At 51.2% G+C, this 21,820-nt stretch overlaps 1 protein-coding gene across 2 annotated transcripts; it reads right to left on the minus strand.

Annotated features, from left to right (window-relative positions):
• Positions 1-3,497: 3,497 nt before the first annotated feature.
• LOC6600441 (hormone receptor 4) lies at positions 3,498-18,826 on the minus strand. 2 transcript variants are annotated; one of them, XM_026992608.1, is made up of 6 exons: positions 18,802-18,826; positions 6,439-9,430; positions 6,191-6,339; positions 3,890-5,353; positions 3,693-3,814; positions 3,498-3,578 (listed from the first exon to the last, which is right to left on the minus strand). In XM_026992608.1, the coding sequence occupies exons 1-6, from the start codon at positions 18,824-18,826 to the stop codon at positions 3,498-3,500; spliced, it is 4,833 nt and encodes a 1,610-aa protein (XP_026848409.1). The 2 variants fall into 2 exon arrangements, with proteins under 2 accessions (XP_026848409.1, XP_026848408.1); XM_026992607.1 differs by lacking the exon at positions 18,802-18,826 and adding an exon at positions 12,465-12,747 and having other exon boundaries at positions 3,693-3,811.
• Between the last annotated feature and the right edge of the window lie 2,994 nt (positions 18,827-21,820).

Raw genomic sequence — 21,820 nt, forward strand, 5'->3', positions numbered from 1 at the left:
TCTTCATTTCTTTGTTTTTCCTTAGTTTTTCTTTCATTTCTCATCATTCATTTTTCTCTTGTATGTATGCTCTATGCGTAATTTATGTGTAGTATCCATACATATATATAAATCTGTATATAAATACATATGTATATATATATATATGCATATACATATATAAGTGTGGATGTGTATATATGTAGGTATGTATGTATATTAAAAAAAAAATAATATGCATAATTAGAGCTAGATTTATGTGTATGTGTGGGTCGGTGTTGTATGCATACATTGGTATATCCTATATGTAAAATCGTGATTATGCGTTCTTAACTTAGGTATAGGTATAGTGTGTGTTTGTGTGTGTGTGTGGGTGTGCTCCTTTCTGCTCGTATTATATATGTATATATGTGTGTGTCTCTGCCACCCCACTTTCTCACTTTTGTTCACCTTCTTTTCACCCACCCTCGCGCTCGCGCTCGCGCTCGCCCTCGCCCTTGCCCACGCCCCCACACACAATACGATAAATAATCGGGCAAATGTGAGGGTCGTCAAAGTAAGATGCATTATGCTGTGGCAGTATCTACTCCCAACCATATACATATAGTAGTATATAATATAGTATATATATATATATATATATCTAGTATGTATGTATATAACATGTGAGGGGAGGGTTGGGGTGGGGCTGGGGCTGGGGCTGGGTCTTGGGATCGGCGTGGTTTGGAAGGGGAACTAACAACATAACATATTATACTCCCCGTGTGTGAACGACTCTGAGTGGTACTGTGTGATCCTGCACTCCTATGGAGAGCCCACCCACCCGGAGTTGTCCGCAGCTTCATCGAAAATTTCTCTACTACACAAGGCCTTACAAGGATGATGGTTTCTATGCTACATGGACTCTACTATTTATACTTTATGTGGTTGGTTTCTCATCTCTCGTTACCTCTCGTTACCTTTCTTGCTCGCTCGTTTTCTTTTCTGTCGGTGCTTCACCATTTTACAATACATACATTTATATATTTCTAGTCTTTACATAGATTAAAAAAAAAAAAATTATTATCTGACATATGCACGCATCCTAAATGCTTGGCTATAGCTGTGTGTGGCATTGTGGCTACATAAACATTAAATATTCATTACATACTCGTTACATACTCGTTACATACTCGCTACATACTCGTTATCGTACTCGTTATGCATAGATGTTAACACTCTTCTCCAATCTCAATGCTCCTCTCTATCTCTCTAACTCTCCTTCTCTGTCTCCTCCTCCCCGCAGAGCTGGGTAAACAATAAAAAATGATTACATGATTAATTCTTGAACCCCACTTTTAGGTTAGAAGATTCTCTCTGTGTGGGGTGTAGCTGTGGATGTGGGTGTGGGTTGTGAGTGAGGATCAATGCTTTTGTTTGTATGTTTGTATGTATGTGAGTGTGTTTACGTTGCGGGATATAGTACAGGGTGATCGATGATGGGCTGGCTACATAAAAACCAGACCTCACGACAGACATTAGGCTCTACATTATGCATGTAGCAATAGTAAGCTATAGTAATAGTAATAATAGTCCATAATCAATGAATCCATAATAACTAACAACTAATAGTTAATAGTTAATGATAATCGTAGGCATAAGCATAAGCATAATCATAAGTGGTAATCATATCGTAACCGTATTCATAATCATAATCATAATGATAATCATAATCATAATAAAACATGCTCTACGTGTACGATTCTAAAATAATTCAGTCATCAGGTAACATTGTTTTGAACACAACTACAGTAACAGAAGCTGAGGTCGCGGGCGTGCGCTGGGGCCCACGTGTGGGCGTGGCAGTGGCTGTGGCTGTGGCAGTGGCATTCCTATTATTATTACTATTGTTGTAATTCTTGTTGTTGTTGTTGCTGTTGGTATTGGTATTGGTATTGGTATTGTTTTGTGGTGCTGGTGTGGATGTTGTTCTTGCTGTTGTTGTTCTTGTGGTTGTGGTTGTGGTTCTTGGTGGTGGTGCTAATGTTGCTTGTGATTGTTGTGTCGTCGTCGTCATCATCATTCCTGTTGCTGGCGTCGTCGACACGGCAGTCCATTGTTGTTGCTGCATTGCTGCGCGAGATGATAATGAAGTCGATGCTGATGTTGTTGTTGATGGTGATGATGATGATGATGATGATGATGGTGTTGCAGTTGCAGTTGCTGTAGGAGCTATCTGGGGCATGGCACTGTCCAAAAGTGGCAGCTCATCATCGGTCTGTGTGTGCATGTCGGCAGTGTGGATAGCTACTGATAGTCCACCCGTTGCTACGTCACTAGTTGTTCCTGTGCGGGTGCGGGTGCGGCTGCTACAGTGGCCGTTGAGCAGCCGCGCCGATGTTCGATCTGGCAACGGTATTGGACAATGTTATGGACCGCAAAGCTCACGATTGTTTCTGCTTACCATTTGCCATCTGACTTTGGCTCTGACCGTGACTCTGACTGTGACCCAGCTTGTCGCTCAACGTGGCTGTTGCTGTTGATGTTGCTGTGGCTGTAGCTGTTGCAGATGGCAATTGTTTGGTTACTGACGTCGCCATGCCCGTTCCCGTTCCTGTTACCGCTCCCAATCCCATTCCCAATCCTTTTGTGGCAGTGTTGCTTGTAAAATTGATTATCCTTCTGGGCAGTTTCTGTTGCTGTTGCAACGCCAGCAATTGCTGCTTCTGCTGGCGTGCAGTGGCAATCTCACTTAGATTGGCCAATGTCACCGCCGTCTTCAGCACGTGGGCAGGTGTCGGTGACGTGGGCATCGTCTTGGTCTTGGTCAATGCCGTGGCTACCGCCGTGGCAGTTGCTGGTGCTATTTCCGAGGATGTTGCGGCTGGCATGGGGCGATGTGACATTAAGGCCGTTTGTAGAATTGATGTATATTGATGTTGTTGTTGCTGTTGCTGCTGTTGTTGCTGCTGTGGTTGTTGTTGCAGTTGTTTATGCTCAAGTCTTTTGCTCTCTTCTAAACTGTTGCCGCTGTGGTAGCTGCCGCTGCCGCTGCTGCTGCTGTTGTTGCTGTGGGAGTAGTCCATGGCAGTGTCGTTGGCTGTGGTCGATGATCGTGCAATCTGCTCGGCAGCTGCCGTGAGGGTGGCCAAAGTGGCCGCCGCCCCACTCAGCAGCGAAGTCTTCAATATGGACGTGGACGTTGACGTTGACGTTGACGTGGGGGTGGATGTTGGCCTGCCCTGCAACTGCGGCTGCAACTGCGGCTGCTGCTGCTGCTGCTGCTCCCTGGGGATCCCGATTTCGATTTTAATCTTGGGCAGGTCCCGCAGCTGAGCCTGCTGGGTCGTCCGGCTCCTGCGCCGCACTGCCGCTGCTCCTGCTGACTGCTCCTGCTCCTGCTGTTGCTGCTGCTGCTGCTGCCGCTCCTGCACCGCCTCCGTAAGTGCAGCAGGTGGTCCGCGTGAAGTCGGAGATGGTGCTGGGGCTGGTGCTGGAAGGTGGTTGGTGGTGGGCAGCAGGCCGTGCTCAAGCATCTGCTACCTTATGCTCGCCGAGTTGAGCACGAAGGGCACATAGAACATTTTGCTCTCGAGCAACAGGCTGGCAGCAGCCTGGATCTACAGGGGACACAGATTGGGAAGAGATGGGAGATCGGGGAGGAAGGATTAGTGGATGCTTGTCATCGAGATCGAGCGGGATCAAGAGAGTTGGAGCTCTGGAGTTAGACCTACCTCTGGTATGTGCGAGAGCAGCTCGCTCAGCCTCGCCTGGGGGTTCTGGGGCGACGAGTTCTGAAGGTAGGAGCGAAGCACCTGGATATACCGCTCCTGAATGCTTTCCAGTTCCACTTCTGCTGAGGAGGACAAGGACAAGAGGAGACGGCATGAGAACACCCTTTTGGGATGGGGGATAAGACGTGCTCACGTACCTTTGTTCAGGAGAATGTAGACCTTGAGGCAGACGTACTCCTCCATCTTGAGCTTGATGCGCCGGAACATGATCGTGATCTGGGTCATCTTGTCCACCATGTGGCCGACGTCCAGCTTCAGCTGCTCCATGGCGATGGGCTGGCCCATCAGCGTGGTCAGGCAGGTCTGCAGGGTGCTCAAATGGGAGTTGACCTCGCTCACGAATTCCGGATCGTCCTTATGCAGGGGCTGGGCGGGCGAGGACATCGACATTGAGGTCTGCGTGGGCGTCGGCGTGGAGGCGGGTGAGCCATGACGACTTCCATGGTTGTTGGCATTGCCGACTCCGGCTCCGGCTCCGACTGATGCTCCCGTGGCCGCTGATCCCGCTCCGGATTGGCTGGAGCGCTTGCCGTGCAGCGCTTGGTAGGCGGCAGTGGTGAGGATAAGGATCTCGTGCCACTTGTCGGTCAGCAGCTTGGTGTGGATCTCCACGGGGATCTCCAGGTAGAAGGGCAGCTTCTTCGTCCACGATACCAGCTTGTGCACGATCGAGTCGCCGATGTTGCACAGCTTCTCGCTGATCTCCGATTTGTCCTCGAGGAACTCGCTGAAGTGCGGCAGCGTGGCGATGTCCTCCATGGCGTCGCAGTCGATCAGTGTCTGGATCATGGCCAACGCGTGCTCGTACGAGATTTGTCTGTCCTTGGACGAGCTCACCGCCGAGTCCAGCCGATGGCGCAGGTGCACTATCTCGCTGGGATTGGTCAGGGCCGTCTTCAGTATGGTGCCGTTCATCAGGTGCGGCGGCAGCGATGGCTGTGCGGCTGCACCGCCCCCAGCGGGATGTGGATGGTGGTTGTGGTGCTGCTGTCCCTGTCCCTGTCCTTGCTGCTGCTGCTGCCCCTGCTGCAGGGGCGAGCTAAGGGACAGATGCGGTGACGATTGCTGCTGTTGCTGCTGCTGCTGCTGGGCCGGGCTGTGCATCGGCTGCGCTTGAAGCAGTTCCGACTTAAGCACGGGCCCCAGGAACATGGGCTTCATGTCCACGCCGCCGCCCATCAGCTTTGACTGTTGCTGCTGCTGCTGTTGTTGCTGTTGCTGTTGCTGCTGCTGCTGTTGCTGGTGCTGATGCTGGGCCGCGGCTGCCACGGCGGCTGCCAGTTGCTGCTGCTGCGGCGAGAGCAGGTGGTGGGGCGAGAGCTGGGCCTGCAATTGCTGCTGATGCTGGTTGTGGTGGTGCTGCTGGTGGTGCTGCTGATGCTGCTGGTGTTGCTGGTGCTGGTGGTGATGGTGGATGGGCGAGTGCATCTGCTGCTGCTGCTGGTGCTGCTGCTGCTGTTGCTGTTGCTGCTGTTGCTGCTGGGCGGCCTGCTGCTGCTGCTGCTTCTGATTCGTCTTCTTGTGCTTCTTGTACTTGACCTTGTACAGGTTGTAGACGGCGCCGCTGTTGCGTCCGCCTGGCATGCGGTCCTCCCGAACGGCTGCCGCAGAGAAGAGAGTAGACAAAGATTAGCAAAAGACAGGCGAAAACAGGAAGGCGCAAGGAGTAGGGCCAGTGTTCCTGACAGATGGGAAGAGTTCCCTTCAGGATGTCCTAGGGAATAGGGTACTATAATTCTTCTTTCTGCTACTGACCAATCCACAGATCTAAGTATTTATCTGCGTTGGATAATATTTGACACCAACATCGATTGTGCGGCACAAGTGGACTCGGACCAGAGATTAAGATATAGTAAGATATTACCTAAGACACAAGTCCCGAATCGATCGACAAATGAACGTGTCCGTTCGCTTATGGCACATTTTTACACAGAATCAGGTTCTGTGGCTATCGGAAATTATCGGGAAATGGGAGGGAAAAGAGAAGCTCAAGCCAAAGGCTGGCAAGGAGAACAGGCTTGAATTAGGAAATTTGTATCTCCACAATTTGAAACAGGTAGGGCTAGAAACCTGTAGATTCTGTGAACTGGAGCAGAACACACCGGAGCCATTCCCAAGGGCATGTCCTGCAATCTATAGAAGGACTTCTCAACATTTGGGGGCAGCAAGAGTGCCCCCTCCATACACAGGATAAGCCTACACATACTATAAAATCCATCCACATGCGAGTGGCAGTTACTGGGATAATAATAAGATAAAGTCCGGACTGCTTGCGGGTCCTTTCGACGTCTGTTTCTACGCAAAACTGTTCGGAGGTCAACATCAAGTGCCATGTTGTTCGGCATTACACAAGTTTTGGGGATATGGTCTGAATATTGAATATCTCTCAAGGTTCACTCCTGAGTGGGGAAGATCGGATGGAAGCGGATAGTACTCACCCTGCAGCACCATGCCCTGCTCAATGCATTTCTTAAATCGACAATACTGACAACGGTTGCGCTGTGCTTTGGTTATTTCGCAGGTGCCGTCCGCCACGCAGGTGTAGACGCGTCGGTTCTGCACCGTGCGCTTGAAGAAGCCCTTGCAGCTGTGGATGAAAAGTATGGGGAGGGTGGGGGCGATGGGGGGAGGATTAGTCTCTGGTGTGGGTGCTGCTGCCATCTCCAAGGCGTGGGCAAAAACTTACCCCTCGCAGGTGATGATGCCGTAGTGCAGGCCAGTTGCCTTGTCCTCGCAGATCATGCAAACCAGAGGCTGTTCGTCCTCGTCCGTGGGCTCGTGCGGCGCGTCGAGGCCCCCGCCTCGGCCGCCGGCTCCGCCCGCACCCACTCCGCCCACGCCGGACGAGTTGGAGCTGCCCCACTGCTGCTGGGCGCTGAGGTTCAGCGCCTGGAGCTGACCGGGCGGCAGCTGCGAGTAGTCGCCCGCCCACAGCCGCTCCATATTGAGGGCGTGAGGGGTGCGGAAAGGATGGGGGCGCGACCGCATGTCCTGAATGCGGCTCTGTCCGAGGGAGAGGAGCAGCTGGGCCGCCTCTTCGTTGTTCTGCGGCCCCGCGCTCGACGACCCCGACGGTGTCAAAGATCCGCTACCCGATCCACCGCCGCCGGACGAGTGGGAGGGTGTGATGGAACCTGCGGAGGGCGACGGCAGTGCCGCCTGGAGGCAGTGCTGCACCTGACTGACCACGCCGCCCTGCTGCTGCTGCTGCTGTTGATGCTGCTGCTGCTGCTGTTGCTGCTGTTGTTGCTGCTGCTGCTGCTGTTGCTGGTGGGGCGACTGTGGCTGCTGCAGCTGCTGTTGCTGCGGATGTGGATGCGGATGGGAGTGGGGAGGTCCTTGGCCAGATGAGGGCGGCGGGGGCTCGTAGCCCCAGACCATGGTCCGGACGCCACAGCTCTCACCCATGATGACGGTAGGCGTGCCGCGCGGCGGCGTCTGCGAGGGCGTCTGGGGGGACAGCTGCGACGAGGAGGACGACGACGAGGGGTGCGGCGACGGGCACTGTACCGAGCCGCCATTGCCTCCCACTCCGCCCACGCCACCACCAACGGGACGCAGGTTTCCCAGGGGGCCGCCAATCACCTCCGGCTTAACGCCATTGATTCGCGCGTTGCTGAAGCAGACCATCCTTTGGGCGGCCACCGCCGCGGCCGCTGCTGCTCCGCCCGCGGACTGCATTAGATGGGGCAGGCCCACCGCCACCTGCTGGTGCACCTCGCTCTTCACCCGGAAGAGGATAGCCGCGTCCCGGTTGGGGTGGCGCAGGGAGAGCGACGAATGCATCAGTGCCAGCGCCTGCGGTGGCGGCTCTCTCTGCTGCTGCTGCTGGTGGTGCTGCTGTTGCTGCTGCTGCTGCTGGTGGTGCTGCATGTGCGGCGACTGCTGCTGATGGTGCGGCGAGAGGTGCCGCTGTGTTCCCGTGTGTGTTCCCGCATTCGGCTCCTTCTTCACCCGCACCAGGGAGTGGGGCGAGTGCTGCTGCTGCTGCTGCTGGTGGGGCGATTGCTGCTGCTGCTGTTGCTGGCCGAGTAGGTGATGCAGGTGGAGCTGTTGCTGCTGGGTGAGGTGCTGCATGGACTGGCTGAGCAGGTGCTGCGGACTCTGGCCCAGCTGCAGCTCCATTGGCGGGCTGTTCTTCCGCAGGGTCAGCGGCTGTGTCAGTTGCTGGTGCAGGTGGTGCGTCTGGACGATGGCCGTGGACAGCCCGTGCCCGCTGCCGCTCAGCGGTCCGTGGGAGAGCTGACCCACGCCCAGGGGCGGACTGGCCCGGCTCAAATGCTGCTGGGAGGAGCTGATGGACGAGGAGGATTCGCGATCCCGATCCCGATCCCGGTCTCTATCCCGCTCTCGCTCCCGTTCTCTGTCTCTGTCTCGATCCCTGTCTCGTTCCCTCTCCCTCTCCCGCTCCCGCTCTCGTTGTGTGTTGGAGGTGGAGGTGGAGGTGGAGGAGGGGGATCCAGGTGGCGGTGGCTCTGACTTGATTCGCGACGGGGTGACCAGCACCGTCACATGCCCGGCCGCTGCCGCCGCAGCCGCCGCTGCCGCTGCTGTCGCTGCCGCCTTGCTCTCCTGCTCCCTCTCGCGCTCCCGCTGCTGATGGAAGGCGAGCATCTTGGTGGAGACGGTGAGCAGGCGCTCCTCCTTGACGGATCGGATCACGCTCAGATTGACCTCGCCCGGGCTCTGCTTGCTGCTAGCTGAGGAGGCGGAGGCGGTGGCGGTGCCGGAGGAGCAGGTGGAGGTGGAGGACGAGAGGACACCGTTGGTGGGTCCGGTGTGGGGCCGCTGTCCCGTTGTCGTCGAGGGCTTCTCCTCCAGGGAGTCGGGCGAGGCACGACTGCTGCCACCGCCATTGCTCGAACTGGATGCCCCGCCCCCGTTGTTATGAGGCGGCGTTGGGGGGGCCCGCGTCCCAGCGCCCCCTCCGTTGGCTGATCCTCCGCTGGGTGCTCCTGCAGTGCCCCCCGCTTCCGACGAGGGCGGGCTGCTGGATCGCGCATGGTGCTCCGTAGGCGGCGGTGACATCGCCGAGGAGGCGGCCGCCGTCGTCACCGCGCTGCTGGAGGAGTGAATCTCTGAGTGCTCCTTTTTGATACTTGCTCCGGAGCCGGCTGCCTGGCCGGCCTTGGATGTGATGGTGATGGTGCTGCTGCTGGGGCAGGAGGCGGACAGCGAGGATGACGAAGATGTGGCGGAGGAGGAGGACGTCGACGACGACAGCGATGATGTGGAGGAGGAAGCTACCGCCGATATGGACGTGGACACGGAGTGAGCTGCCGATGCCGCTGTTGTTCCGCCTCCGCCTCCAGATCCCGTTCCCGCTCCCGCTCCCGCTGACGCTGACGCCGCTGCCAGGGACACGGACACCGCCACCGACGCGGCCGAGGCCGACGTCGTGAGTGGCAGGGGCAGGGGCAGGGCCATGGGCAGCGGAAGGCTCAGTGGCAGCGGCAGTGGCAGCGGCAGGGCTAGGGGAAGCGCGCCGGCTGAGCCGCTGTCGCAGAGCTTCGGGGACATCGGCGCCAGGAGGTCCGGCGACGAGGTCGATGTGTCCGCAATGGACTCTCCGTCACTGCTGCATCTCGAATCGATTTTCCGGCGTTTGAGTTTGAGGTCTTGAAAAAGGCTCATTTTATCGAGCTCGCTGTACGGGCCACGGCTCAGTGTCATAATTCCTGTTCGGTGTTCGATGGCGGCCGGGGAAAGGAGGGCGGAAATGGGAAGAAAAGACACGAAATTAGTTGGGGACTCAAGCTGAGATCGGTTCAGGGTCAGGACTCTGGCCTCTGGAGCACCAGACTTAGGCTTACACTTAGGCTTAGGCTAGGGGGAGATTCCACTGGAGGCCCGGACCCGATTGGACCGATATTGCATATAATCATATGCATTTATGTACATACAGGAATGTATATAACTTTACTCCAAGGTTGTGTTTAAATCAATTCTATATTATATATCAAAACGTAGAAAACGCATCCTCCAATCCCATCTCTTTTTATGTAATATGCCTTTGAGGTCTTGCCGCTTTCTTTCTCAAACAAGGCACATTCGGGCAGGACGCGAATGACGTCGATTCGATGTACAAAAAGTTACCATAAGTGAATGGCTTCTATTACTTCCCACGAAACAAACTACATGGAGCTTACAACCTCTTGGCTATCCAATTCGAACATCTTAAATGCATTTTGTTATCCTTTGTTTGGTTAGACCTTTCCTTAATCTAAGTCTAAAAAGTTTTCAACATCCGAGGGACCCAAAAATATGAACATTTATAAATTAACGATAAGAATACTCCATGGAATAACTTTAGGAAAATCCCATGTGAAACTATGAGATCAGATCTCTCCAACAACTACTCTAATTCAACGATGTGACCGTGTTACTGGTTAATTATTGATCTTAAAAGTTCCTAAATAAGATGGGAAATATACATGTAATTAATGCTTAAATTAAATCCTAAATCATTTTATTAAACAGAAAACTATCCCGATTCGAACAAAATTACAAGAACAAACTCCACGTCGTAAAGGAGGTTACTTTGTTATATCTGATATTGATATTATTCAATGATCTCTCTCAAAAGTGCGCTGCACAAATGACGCATAAGTGAACGGACATAATGGCACGAACAGCGATCATTCGCCTCGAGCGAAGATATACCCAAATGATGAGATTCCATATCGGATTTAAAACATACTCGTATATTTCTGGCTCTTTTCTTCGTCCTGTTTCTAGCTGTGGACCCGAGCCAAAAGTAACGATTGTGAGGAGTTCTCTCCAAGTTAAAACCAGGAACGGACATTCTATAATATTACAGGTAGAAATTGAAACAAGTGTAACAATATCCCCAGCTACTCGCAGAAATTCCTTTAATTGTATGATATTTTCCCTGATCCCTGATCCTAAGGCGCCCAAAGAGGGCGAAGCCTCTCGAAACCATATCCACATCCATATCAATCTTTCATGCAGATCACATGCATATGCATAAGTTCGCATTTTTATTTGTTGCGGAAGTTTCTACTTTGTGGTTTCTGTGCGATGTTGATGGAATATAAACAAATAACAAAAATTTGCATTTACTTCCCTTCCACAGAGCGCACAGATACAGATCCAAAACAAAAAACAAAAAAAGAACAGATGATGATGGTTGGGGCTCGAACAGGTGACGGATCGGACAAAGCGCGAGCTTCCAAGTGCAGAACTGGTTAGGACAAGATTCGCCGACTCCGATTCGCCGCGCAAATCAACTTGAGAGATCGGCACTTGATCGGTCTGGGCCAGTTCCCACCCAAGGGGTCGAGCCTCTTCGTCTGATATCAGAGATCGCAGCGATCCAGAGATTACAATACAACGGTCTGGAGTTCGATCTGGAGCTGGATTAGGAGTCGGAGTTGGTGTGGCACTTGCACAGAAATTCTCTCCCTCCCAGTCTCACACTCTCCGACGCACTCTCTCCAGTCGCTTTGGTCGGTCACTGGTGCGTTGGCCCAGCAACGACATTTCCATCTCTCTCCCGTCCCGCCTCCCGCCTCCCGTCTCCCGTACGGGTGCGTGAATGTGTGCGCATTGCGCGTGTATCTATCTAATGGCGATTTCTTCACGCACACTCAGAACTTCGGCTCCAAATGCCCCCCACACACGAACGGCGATCGGCACTCGGCACTCGGCACTCGGCTCTCTCTCTCTCTCTCTCTCTGTCTGTCTGTCTGCCCGAACGCGTCGGCTCAGTCGATGACGACCGACGACCGACGACTGGGGAACGACTACAATGTCGTTTGTGTGTGTATTTTTAAAATTTGACCTATTTTCATTATCAAGCGCAAGATTATTCTAAACAATAAAACCATGCGTGCCTCTCTATGTATATCTTTCGTCAGTGTAGGCGCGTGGAGCCCACATATACATGCTATATGTATCTGTATCTGTATCTGTATCTGTATCTGTATCTGTGTGTATTTGGAGACATGCATATGGAAAATAGATATATGTATGTATGTAGATATGGATATTCCCCCGTACAATCTTTGTTGTGTACCTGTTCCAGCTGAAGATCCACAGATCAACAGAAACTGCATTCCTATAAGGCAGGCAGGCAGACAGACAGTGTACATATGTATGGTACAAAGTTCTGTTCTGGTCTCTGGGATCACATCACAAAAGTTTCAAGTGCATTGGTAAAAAGAAAGTTAAGAACGACACGAATAAACCCACAATGGCTACCATAAATCCGTTTCTTTATGGGAAATTGTGCCCCCTATCGGAGTATTCCGAGTACGAGAGAAATGATGAGATAATAATGTTCCAGGGGGTGGGGGGAATGTCCCTATTCAAAACGCACGAGTATCAAGTAGTTCGTGAACTTTCGATATGCATTCAATTGGAGTACTCCTACTTATTGCATACACGAGTATTGTATGTGTATGTATATATGGCAGACAATAAGTATTTAATAAATATTTGCTTTGCTTAGTTGTTAGATAGTATATTTAGTCGATATTCCATAGATGGAACTGGGACGGCGGGCTGAGGGAGAGTCCAATGAGATTTCAATTTAATTACAATTATCAGACTCCCCAGCGGCTCTCTTGCTCCACTTCCATCTCTGAAACTCTTAGTAGTAGGGGGGGGGGATTGGGGGTCTGGCGTGTGGTATGTCTACGGTTAGTGGTATTCTTTTGGTTTTGGGATATATTGTAGTCACAAAATTACCTATGGATGTCATTGTAATTTGGTTTGTTCTTGTCTTTGCCAATTTCTCAAATTTGGATAAAAACAAAAAATTCTCTTCTTTGCCGATTGGTTTTGTTTTCTTGTTGGTGTTTCTTTTCTTTTGCATTTGTGTGTTGCTGCTGCTTTTGCTTTTGCTTTTGATTTTTTGCTTGTTGCTTGTTGTGTGTGTGTTTTGGTTTCTTGTTTTTTGTTTTGTTTTTGTTTCTGTTTCTGTTTTTGTTTTTGTTTTTGGTATTATTGTGACTGCAGGTTCAGGAAGCATCTAGACTGCCGCTGGCCGCTGCCTTGGGGCAGGGCAGGGTCCAGGCCACATGCATTTCCTACAGGGTGGTGGTTGTGGTGGTGGTGGTGGTGGTGCGGGGGGTGGTTGTGGTTGCCAATTTGTTCACGTTTTTTTTCACTTTTGGATTTTGAAATTTTGATCAATTTTCGTGTTTGTTTTCTTATTTTGTTCTGTTTGATTTGTTTGACTAGAATTTTGTGGTAGAGGGTAGAGGGAATTAGATGAGAGGCTGTGCTTGAGGGTGTGGGCTGTGGGGGTGGGGGTGGGCGAGTGAGGGGGTGGTTGGTTGGGCGGCTGAGTGGCTGGGTGGTTGGGCGGTTCAAGAGGGATCAGATCACCATACGCTTTATGATTACGGGTGTGGGATGATGCGAAGAAAGAATATTGTACAATATATGGTAAAACAATACTAACGGCAAATGGGCGGCATACGAGACTTTTTCTTATAATAGTTATTGTAATTGTTGTAATGAATATTGTTGTTGTTGTTGTTGCTATTATTGTTATTATTATTATTGATGCTGTTGCTGCTGCTATTATTATTATTATTATTGTTGTTGTTGTTGTTGCTGCTTATTGTATTATTATTGTTGTTGCTGTTGCTGTTGTTATTGTGGGAATTGCACTTGTTGCACTTGCTCGGATGGCACGCATTCAGGGCCAAAGATGGAGAAGTTGTTGGTGTCACTGCGGATGGTGTGGCTGCTGTTGGAGTTGTTGCTGCTGCTGCTGCTGTTGTTGTTGTTGCTATTGCCGATGTTGTTGCTGCTGCTGTTGGTGAAATAGATGTTGCTGTCGTAGAGTCATTCTCCGGCTGCTGCTGCTCGGTTTTGACCATCGACAGCTCCGCCGGAGATGCAGAGCCCGAGCCCGAGCCCGAGCCCGAGCCAGAACCAGAACCCGAACCGGAGGCTGCGGCATTATCGCTGCCCTTGTCGCCGCCCTCGCCATGATGATGGTAGTGATGATGGTGGTGGTGGTAATGGTGGTGATGGTGATCGTTCGGAAACGCTTCTTGTTCATTGCTATTTCCGCCTTGCAAACCGGAATCATCGCAGGCGTCTGCCAAGTCGACGGCGCCGCTAACAGCGCTGTTATTGTTGCTGTTACTGCCGCTGTTGCTGTTGCTGCGGCCACTGTTGGTGTTGGTGTTGGTGTTGGTGTTGGTGCTGGTGTTGGTGCCGCTGCCGTTGTTGTTATTATTGTTTTTGCTGTTGCTGTTGCTGTTATTGAGTGTGGCATGGGGCAGTGTGCCGTTGCTGTTGCTGCTGCTGCTGATGGTGCACTTCTTCAGCAACGTCTTGGTCAACGGCGTCTTGATGATGATTAGCTTGTTGTTGTCCAGAAGCACATCCTTGACGGAGGGGTCATCGATGTCGTTGTTGTCGCTGCTTCCATCGTTGTTGTGGTCATCGCCGCTGCCGCTGTTGTGGTTGTTGCTTTTGTTGCTGTTGCTGCTGTGGTTGTTGTTGCTGTTGCTGTTGCTGTGATTGTGTCCGGCATGTCGGCTGCCGTTGACCAGGTTCCTCGGATCCTCGTGACCATTTAGCCGGACCTCGCCGCTCCCACTTCCACTACCACTCCCAGCCACGCAGAGGCACGAGTCGAGGGCATCTGCAGCTGCGGCTGCCCTAACCGCCGTCTCTGCTGCTGCTGCTGCTGATGCTGCTGGTGTGCCACAGTCCTCTGTTGCAACGTCGGCGGAAGCAGCAGCAGCAACAGTTGGTGTCGGCCCACTGGCCTGCGGCTCGAGGATCAGCGGCTGGTTGGTGGCGCTCATTTGGTGGTGTCTTGTGGGTAGATCCTAGATCCTAGATCCTAGGTGGGCAGATGCAGGTTAACCGTTGCGATTGCTCTGGCCATGCTGGCTTCCCGGCTGCTTCCGGCTGCTCATCCTTCCAGGGCTTCCAGTGGATGTGTTATCCGCAGTACTTTATTCCTAGTCCGATATCTTTTTTGGAATCACAGTAGCAGGTAAATGTTTTTCTTTGCTATTTTTGTTTCCGATTATTTTGATTGGTTTTTACTGCACTCTGCCCTCTGCCCTCTCGTGGCTCTTCGATTATTGTTGAATCAAAAACAACACACAGATAAAAAAAGTGATTATAGGATATGCTTGGGGTCTGGGTCCTATCCCGTTTCTTCGTCTGCGTCCATTGCCAATGAGAAACAGAAACCACTCAAAAAAAAAACAAACAAACGATATCAATGTCGATGTCGATGTTGATGTCGATATCGATAGATGTGGAACAGAACGGAACAGAATGGATCGAATGGGATTGGAATGGATCGGAACAGAACCGTTTAAATTGGACTGGATCGCCGGGCACTTCCGTTTTGTCCTTGAGAAATGAGACTGGATATGGGGTATGGGATATGTGAGTGTGTGTGTGTGTGTCTGTCTCTGTGTCCGTGCGCGCGCGCGTGTTTGTGTGTGTGTATGTGTGTGTATGCGGGGGACGGGGTAGGGATATATTCGGGGTCGGGTCGGGTCGAGGGTCAGACTAATGGGACATACCACTCTTGGCTCAACTCTTGCCTCTATATACTTTACATACGAGTACGCATAAAACTCTCGATTTTGCTTTCGATTTCGAATTCGAATTCAGTTTCAGTTTCAATTTCAATTTCAAACTTCAGTTACAATATCCAACAAAAAAAAATATATCTGTATGTACTATATCCATTTATGCATTTGCAACAGAAACAAAAAACGTTCTTGTTCCGGGGATCTCGATACCGTAACCGTAACCGTAGCCGTAACCGTAGCCGTAACTTTTGAAGAGATCAGATCGGAATACACATGTGTCCGTTAGCCGAGAACCGTTACCGCTGCTGGGACCGGGCAACGCAATCCGTTGAGGCGCCAAATCGAATCGAATCGAAACTAAAACTTAAACACGGAACGGAACCCGTCCAAGTCCGACCCGGAGTCGGATTTGAATTCGGATTTGAGTTTGGAGTCGAAGTCGGATTCGGATTCGGAGTCAGAGTCAGAGTCGAAGCTCGGAGTCGAAGCTTGCAATCTCTTCCGTGTGGCGACGACGACGACGACAACGACGACAGCGGCAGCCGTTGCTGGGCTGTTGCTGGGCTGCTGTTTTTGTTGTTGTTGTTGTTGTTGTTGTTAGTGTTGCTCTGGGATGTTGCTCTCCGCGGCCAACGTGCGTGCATGCGAACGAAATAAAGTGAAATGAAAGGAGTAAGCGAGCGAAAGAAAGCAGCAGCCACAAAAGCGCTGCCACTGCCACTGTCGCGGTCGTCGTCGTCGTCGTCGGCGTTGCCGTCGTTGCTGCTGCCAGCCACAGCAACAGCAACAGCAGCAACAGCAGCAACAGAAACAGCGCCAAGCTATGCCAGCGCAGGCGTAGACGTTGCCGCCACACTCACTCCCCTCCCCACACTCTCTCCCTCGCCCTCGCCCTCTCTCACTCTCACTCCCCCTGGCCCACTCACTCACTCACTCTATCTCCCTTTCTTTGTCTCTCTCTGTCTGCCCATCGCCGGCGGTACTCCCCAAGCTCCATCAAAACTATTTCTACCGAAGTCGCTGCCAGCGATCGGCGCGCAGGCCAGACATTAGAAGCTCGGCAGAGCAGTGCCAGAGTGGAGCAGAGCCATAGACATAGACATAGACATAGACATAGCCATAGACCAGCGGCAGCGCAGCTGGCGGCACCGAGCAGAGCAGCGGCGCTGACTGCAAACGAAAATGAAAACCAATAGACAAAAAGTAAAAAAAAGGAAAAAAGCACACAGCAAATACAACAAAAGCAAGCGCACGTCAACACCAACACACAAGCACAGAGGAATAGGCAGAGGCAGAGGCAGAGGCAGAAGCAGAGGCCTAGGCACGAGAGCATACGAACATACTTAGCCGAACCGAACGACGTCGACGTCATAGTTATGCTTTCGGGCAGGCAGGCAGCAGCTCTCTCTTTCTCTCCCGCCCGCTTGGGGCTCTAACAGTTGCATGTTTGTTTGCCTGCCCGCCTGCCTGCCACCAGCCTGCCTCCCTCCCCCGCACCTATCCGCTGGAGTTCATTGGAATGGCAACGGGCGAAATGTGCCAGCATAGAACAGAGAAATTCTATCACCGAGAAGACTTCTCTCCGCACTCCCTCCCCACTGCAACCCCCCCCCCCTCTTGGTGCACCACATACACACACACACATATGTAAGTATTGCATTCAAATTAGAATTTGAGCAGAGCAACATACATACATACTCGCATATGTACATACATATGTATGCATGTTGCATGGCCATATGCATATGTTTCCTTGTCTGTGTTCGTGCTGTGTGGACGTTGACCGGCTAAGACAGAGTAGGGGAAGCAAGAGGGGGGCAAGGAGGAAGCGCACTCGCTGAAAGCTTCTTTCTGCCCCCTAAAAAGCTTCTTTTCCCCACCCATTTTGCCCCTGCATCCATCCATCCCCCCTTGCCGCCCCCCCCTCCAACAGCCTTGTGTCAAAACTGTGCCACAAGCTGCCATTGCACTCGCATTGGATGACGAGAGGGGGCTAGGAAGAAGGAGAGGATGCCGTTTGGGGGAGGAGGAGAGCTTTGGCGAGAGGGAGAGTGCTGCAACACTAGCAGCAGCAGCAGCACTATAGATTGTTGCTTCCTACTCTCCCACTCTGCACACTCTCTCCCTCTCCCTCTCTCACCCACTCTGTGCTACCCCAAAAGGGAGTTCAGATCGAAAGTTCTATGATCACGCCGCAAAGACAGTCCCTGAGGCAGGATGGGTGTGTGGGTGGCATGCAGAGGTAAAAGTTAATTGGAATTAGAGCAGCAATTGCAACAATAATTTAACAATGGGCAATGGCAAGGCGATTGCGCAACGCAGAGCCGAGCCGAGTCGAGCCGAGCAGAGCAGAGCAGAGCAAGTGGAGCGAGCGGTCAGTGGACAGTGGACAGTGGACAGTGGAGACAATCCCCAATGCCATGGAATGGTCGAATACGACAAAAGAAATTGGCACTCTTTGCCAGCTCTACCGCGGCCCCTGCCCCGGTCCCGATCCCGGTCCGGGGACCCTAGTGGGTTGTACCCTCACAAAACTCAAAGTTATAGAAGACGAAACATTACAGAAAACTAGACTACCTCCCATCATCGGCATTGCACTGGAACATACAATATGTATGCACATACTGTCCTACCTGCTATGGGAATGATCTGTCGAGAGGCAGGGATCAGTGAAATGTACTTCAGGCACCTCAAAGTCGTACTCCAGAGTCGATGGTTCTGTGAGTGTATCAGAAGCTTCGGCCCTTTCTTGCGGTCTTGTAATGTTGCGGATTCGATTTTGTTGCTTTCAATTCGTTCGTTGACCATTGTCCGCAAGCACTTTCGATTTCAAATCACATTGCAAATGCTGTTAGCAGCAGCAGCAACAACAACAACAACAACAACAGTAACATACAGCAATAATTGTTTGGCGCACATTTCATTTCCTTATTGCTCACTGACATTTTGCTTCACACACACACACACACACACACACACACACATACGCAATGCATAACGTAAATGGCTTACGACTTTATAATGAGCAACAACAACAACAAGAGTCGCAGTAGCAGCAATCAAGACGTCGCCGTCACCGTCACCGTCGCAGAGCCGCAGCAGAGGGTTGGCTTTGGGGTTGCCCCGCAAAATGTTTTTGCTTTGCTGTAAGTTGTAATGCCAGGAAGCCTTTTGCTCAAAGCTTGTCTCTACCTCTCCCACTCTCCCTCTCTCGCTGTCTCTCTCTCTCTCTATGTTGCTTGGTGCCAAAGTGAAAGTTGTACGTTTCGGTGGTGGGAAGGCGGGAGGGGGGGCTGGGATTCTGATCGCAGAGCAGAGCGAGAGCCAGAGCCAGAGCCAGAGAGAGATGGCATGCGGAAATATCGTACTCGTACGAGTATGCAACTTGCAGTTTGGCTGTGCCACAGAGAGCGATCTCGAGAGCGTACTCTCCCTCTCTCCCTCTCTTCGTCTCTTCCTCTCTCTGAGCGAGAGAGATCGCTGAGAGCGCTTGGGGTACTCACCGGACCACAGTGCCGGGCCAGGCATCGCTGCAGCTGGAGTCTGGCGTGACGTCGTTGGGGAGCTGCTCCTTGGGGCCTGTGCTTTTGGGTTGCGCGCGATTGTGGCGATTGTGGCGATTGTGGGATGCACTGCCGTTCTTCGCTTCTTCGGTTCTTCACTGGCACTTTACTTTACTCGATCTGAACATGAATCTGGATCTGAATCTCTTCACGCACACTCTCTTTTAAGAACACTGGAAAAAAATGCATGCCGCGTGTACTCTCCGTATTTGTTGTTCCGTATTTGGCCAATTTTGTATCTTTTTTGCGTTACAGTGCCGCGCGGGGGCTGCGCCTCCGAGCCACAATTCGAACTGAAGTTGGAGCCGAGGCTGGAGCCAAAACAAAGCCCAGGCAGAGGCACGTTGGCAGCGTTGGCAGCGGATAGCGGACAGCGGACAGCAGACGGCGCTGCACTTGTGCTCCCTCCCCCGTCTGTCGGCCCCTCTCTTTGGTATAATTTGGTTTTTTTTTTTGCTTTTTTTTAGCTTTTTTCTGTTTTGATTTATTTTTTTTTTTTTGGTTTTTAACAATTGTCGTGGGCTTTTGTTCGAACGTTACTCATACGCAGTGTTGTTCACTTTTCATTTATGGCAAGTTCTAGTCGCGCTCGCTCGCTCGCTGCTGCTGCTGCTGCTGCTGCTCGGTGCTCGGTGCTCGGTGCTGCTGCTGTGGCTGGCGGCTGCTTCTTGCACGGCGGTCTGGCGGATATAACGGAAATGTGCAACTGGCAGCCACCAAAACAGCCGCAAAGCAAAATTGTCAAAGCAGCACCACACACACACACACACACACACGCAGGGAGAGAGAGAGACCACGGAGAGACTCAAAGAGAGAGAGATACCAGCAGCAGCAGCAGCAGCAGCAGCAGCAACAAGAGCAGCAGCAGCAGCAGCAGAAGAAGCAAAAGCAAAAGCAAAATAAACAGAAATCGAAAACGAAGTCAGTCGCTGCACAACGTCTTTGTGGGTTTTCCTTACTGCCATTTGTTGTTGTTGTTGTTGTTAGTGTTGTTCTTGTTTTTGCTGCTGCTGCTCTAACGCTGCTGCTGTTGATGTTGGTGCAGCAGCAGCGCTGCTCTTGGCCGACGACGATGTCGAATGGGGCTTCTAACTGGCATCAAGTGCACATGGCAGTAGCAGCGCTGCAACAGCAATGCTCTCTCTCTCTCTCCCATCAGCTGCACTCTCTCGAACGCTGTAAGCTCTCTCTCTCTCTCTCTCTCTCTCTCTCTCGCTGTGGGTCTGCTTGCATCATAGGCTCTCCCTCGCCCTCGCGCCTGTTTTTTTGCAGTAGCGGTTGCTTAATCAAAAAATATGCCGCCCGCCTTTCACGCCCCCTCCCCCCACCCCCCAAAAAAAGAGAAAAGCTAACACCCCGTCCCAAAAGCACAGGGGCTGGGCTGGGCTGGGCAGGGCAGGGCAGGGGTTGGGGTTGCAGACGCATGCAGCCACCGAGTCAACCAACTTTAGAAGGTCATGTGGACTTAGTGCAGCCGAATATCCTTGGCTGATATTGGAACAGTATATAGAAGCATGCACACAATGCGAGTACATACAAACATACATGCACATGCAATACGTACATATGTATGTATTTACGTGCGAGTGTATATGTACATACATACATACATATATACATATATATATACATGTGCACATGCAGTTTTGTTTGTTTATTTGCTTGGCATTCGCGCGTTGCGTGCACTTTTCGTGCATTTCTGTTTTTTTGTTTCTTTTTTTTCAGGAATCGACTCGGGGCCGGTGCGACCCCTCACCGCCAAGTGGGCAGTGGGTGGCAGTGGGGACCTCCCGCCTCTAGTCGTTATGGTCACCATATGGCCATATGCAAAGGAGTAAACTAGAAGGAAAGGCCATCAGCCGATCGTCCTTTCAGCGTGTGTTTGGATGATTATACGCGATCCGTTCTAGCACCCCTGTTCACCGCACAAAATGTCCCATAAACGAACGGGCACAAGCAGAAAGGACTCATGATTGCGATTATTCTACGATTCTGAAAGTTGTATGCTGTTGATTCCGATCAGCAGCAATGTTATGTTATATTCTGGGTGGCGAATAGTGGAAGTATCCCCAATATCACTTGAATGTCGATTCAGTAATGCCATGTAGAGAATTGCATAGGTCAGGATTTCGAAACTCTACTTAAATTACGTATGGAAAAGCCAAGGCCAAGGAAACGAACAAAGGCCACTCAAAATATCGATTAGAACATGTAAAAATATTAAAATATTCTAAAAATCAAATGAGTCTACTTATATGCAGGAAATAGCCTGAAGTTTTGGCAGCGAAAGATTGAAGATTCCTCTACAATACCATACCATACCATACCATCCCATGGGTACCATGGTTTCCCATACGTAGATCGAAAGTTGCAATACATCTATGCATTGGGTGCACACATACATATGTGGCGTACGTGTGTGTGTGTGTGTGTGTGTGTAGAGACAAGTTATACTCTAATTGCCAGTCGTGAGGTTCAACAACTTTCACACAAAAATCCTTGAACGCCATTTGCATAAAACCCCAACGGCAGGCTGAACGCTGAAGCAAACAACAAGATTACGTATACGCCACCATTGCAACAGACGTAAGAGTGGGGGAGGTGGGAGGGCGGAGGGAGGGGAGTGGTAAGTGGTAAGTGGGAGAGAGATGCGGATAGAGGAAGACAGAGACAATGCTAGGCAGGGCCTGTAGAGCGGTTATTTTCTTGTTGTCGTTGCATTCGGCAGAATGTGGTAGAAAAAGCCAACAACAACGACCAAATTGGGGCCAAAAAATATTGTTTTAATTTCATATTTATTTGTTTTTTTTTGTTTTATTATATTTTTATGGGTATTTTTTATTTATTTTGTTTCTGTGGATTTTTTATGTGGCCAAACATATTGTCGAATCGAATGTCAAGTGAACAGAAAAGAGAGCAGCAGAGCAGCAGAAGAGCAGAGCACAGAGAGCAGAGACCA

This window comes from Drosophila persimilis, unplaced genomic scaffold (genome assembly GCF_003286085.1).
Source record: "Drosophila persimilis strain 14011-0111.01,24,50 unplaced genomic scaffold, DperRS2 tig00000766-arrow-arrow-pilon, whole genome shotgun sequence".
Classification (NCBI taxonomy): domain Eukaryota; kingdom Metazoa; phylum Arthropoda; class Insecta; order Diptera; family Drosophilidae; genus Drosophila; species Drosophila persimilis.

What these genes read in the sequence shown, in the direction of transcription:
- LOC6600441 (XM_026992607.1), bottom strand. Translation starts at nt 12,747, where the DNA reads ATGCTTCCTGAACCTGCAGTCACAATAATACCAAAAACAAAAACAAAA. An exon ending in GGCATCATCACCTGCGAGGG is followed by an intron (nt 6,340 to 6,438) that starts GTAAGTTTTTGC and finishes TTTCATCCACAG; the next exon opens with CTGCAAGGGCTTCTTCAAGC. An exon ending in GCAGGGCATGGTGCTGCAGG is followed by an intron (nt 5,354 to 6,190) that starts GTGAGTACTATC and finishes TCTCTGCGGCAG; the next exon opens with CCGTTCGGGAGGACCGCATG.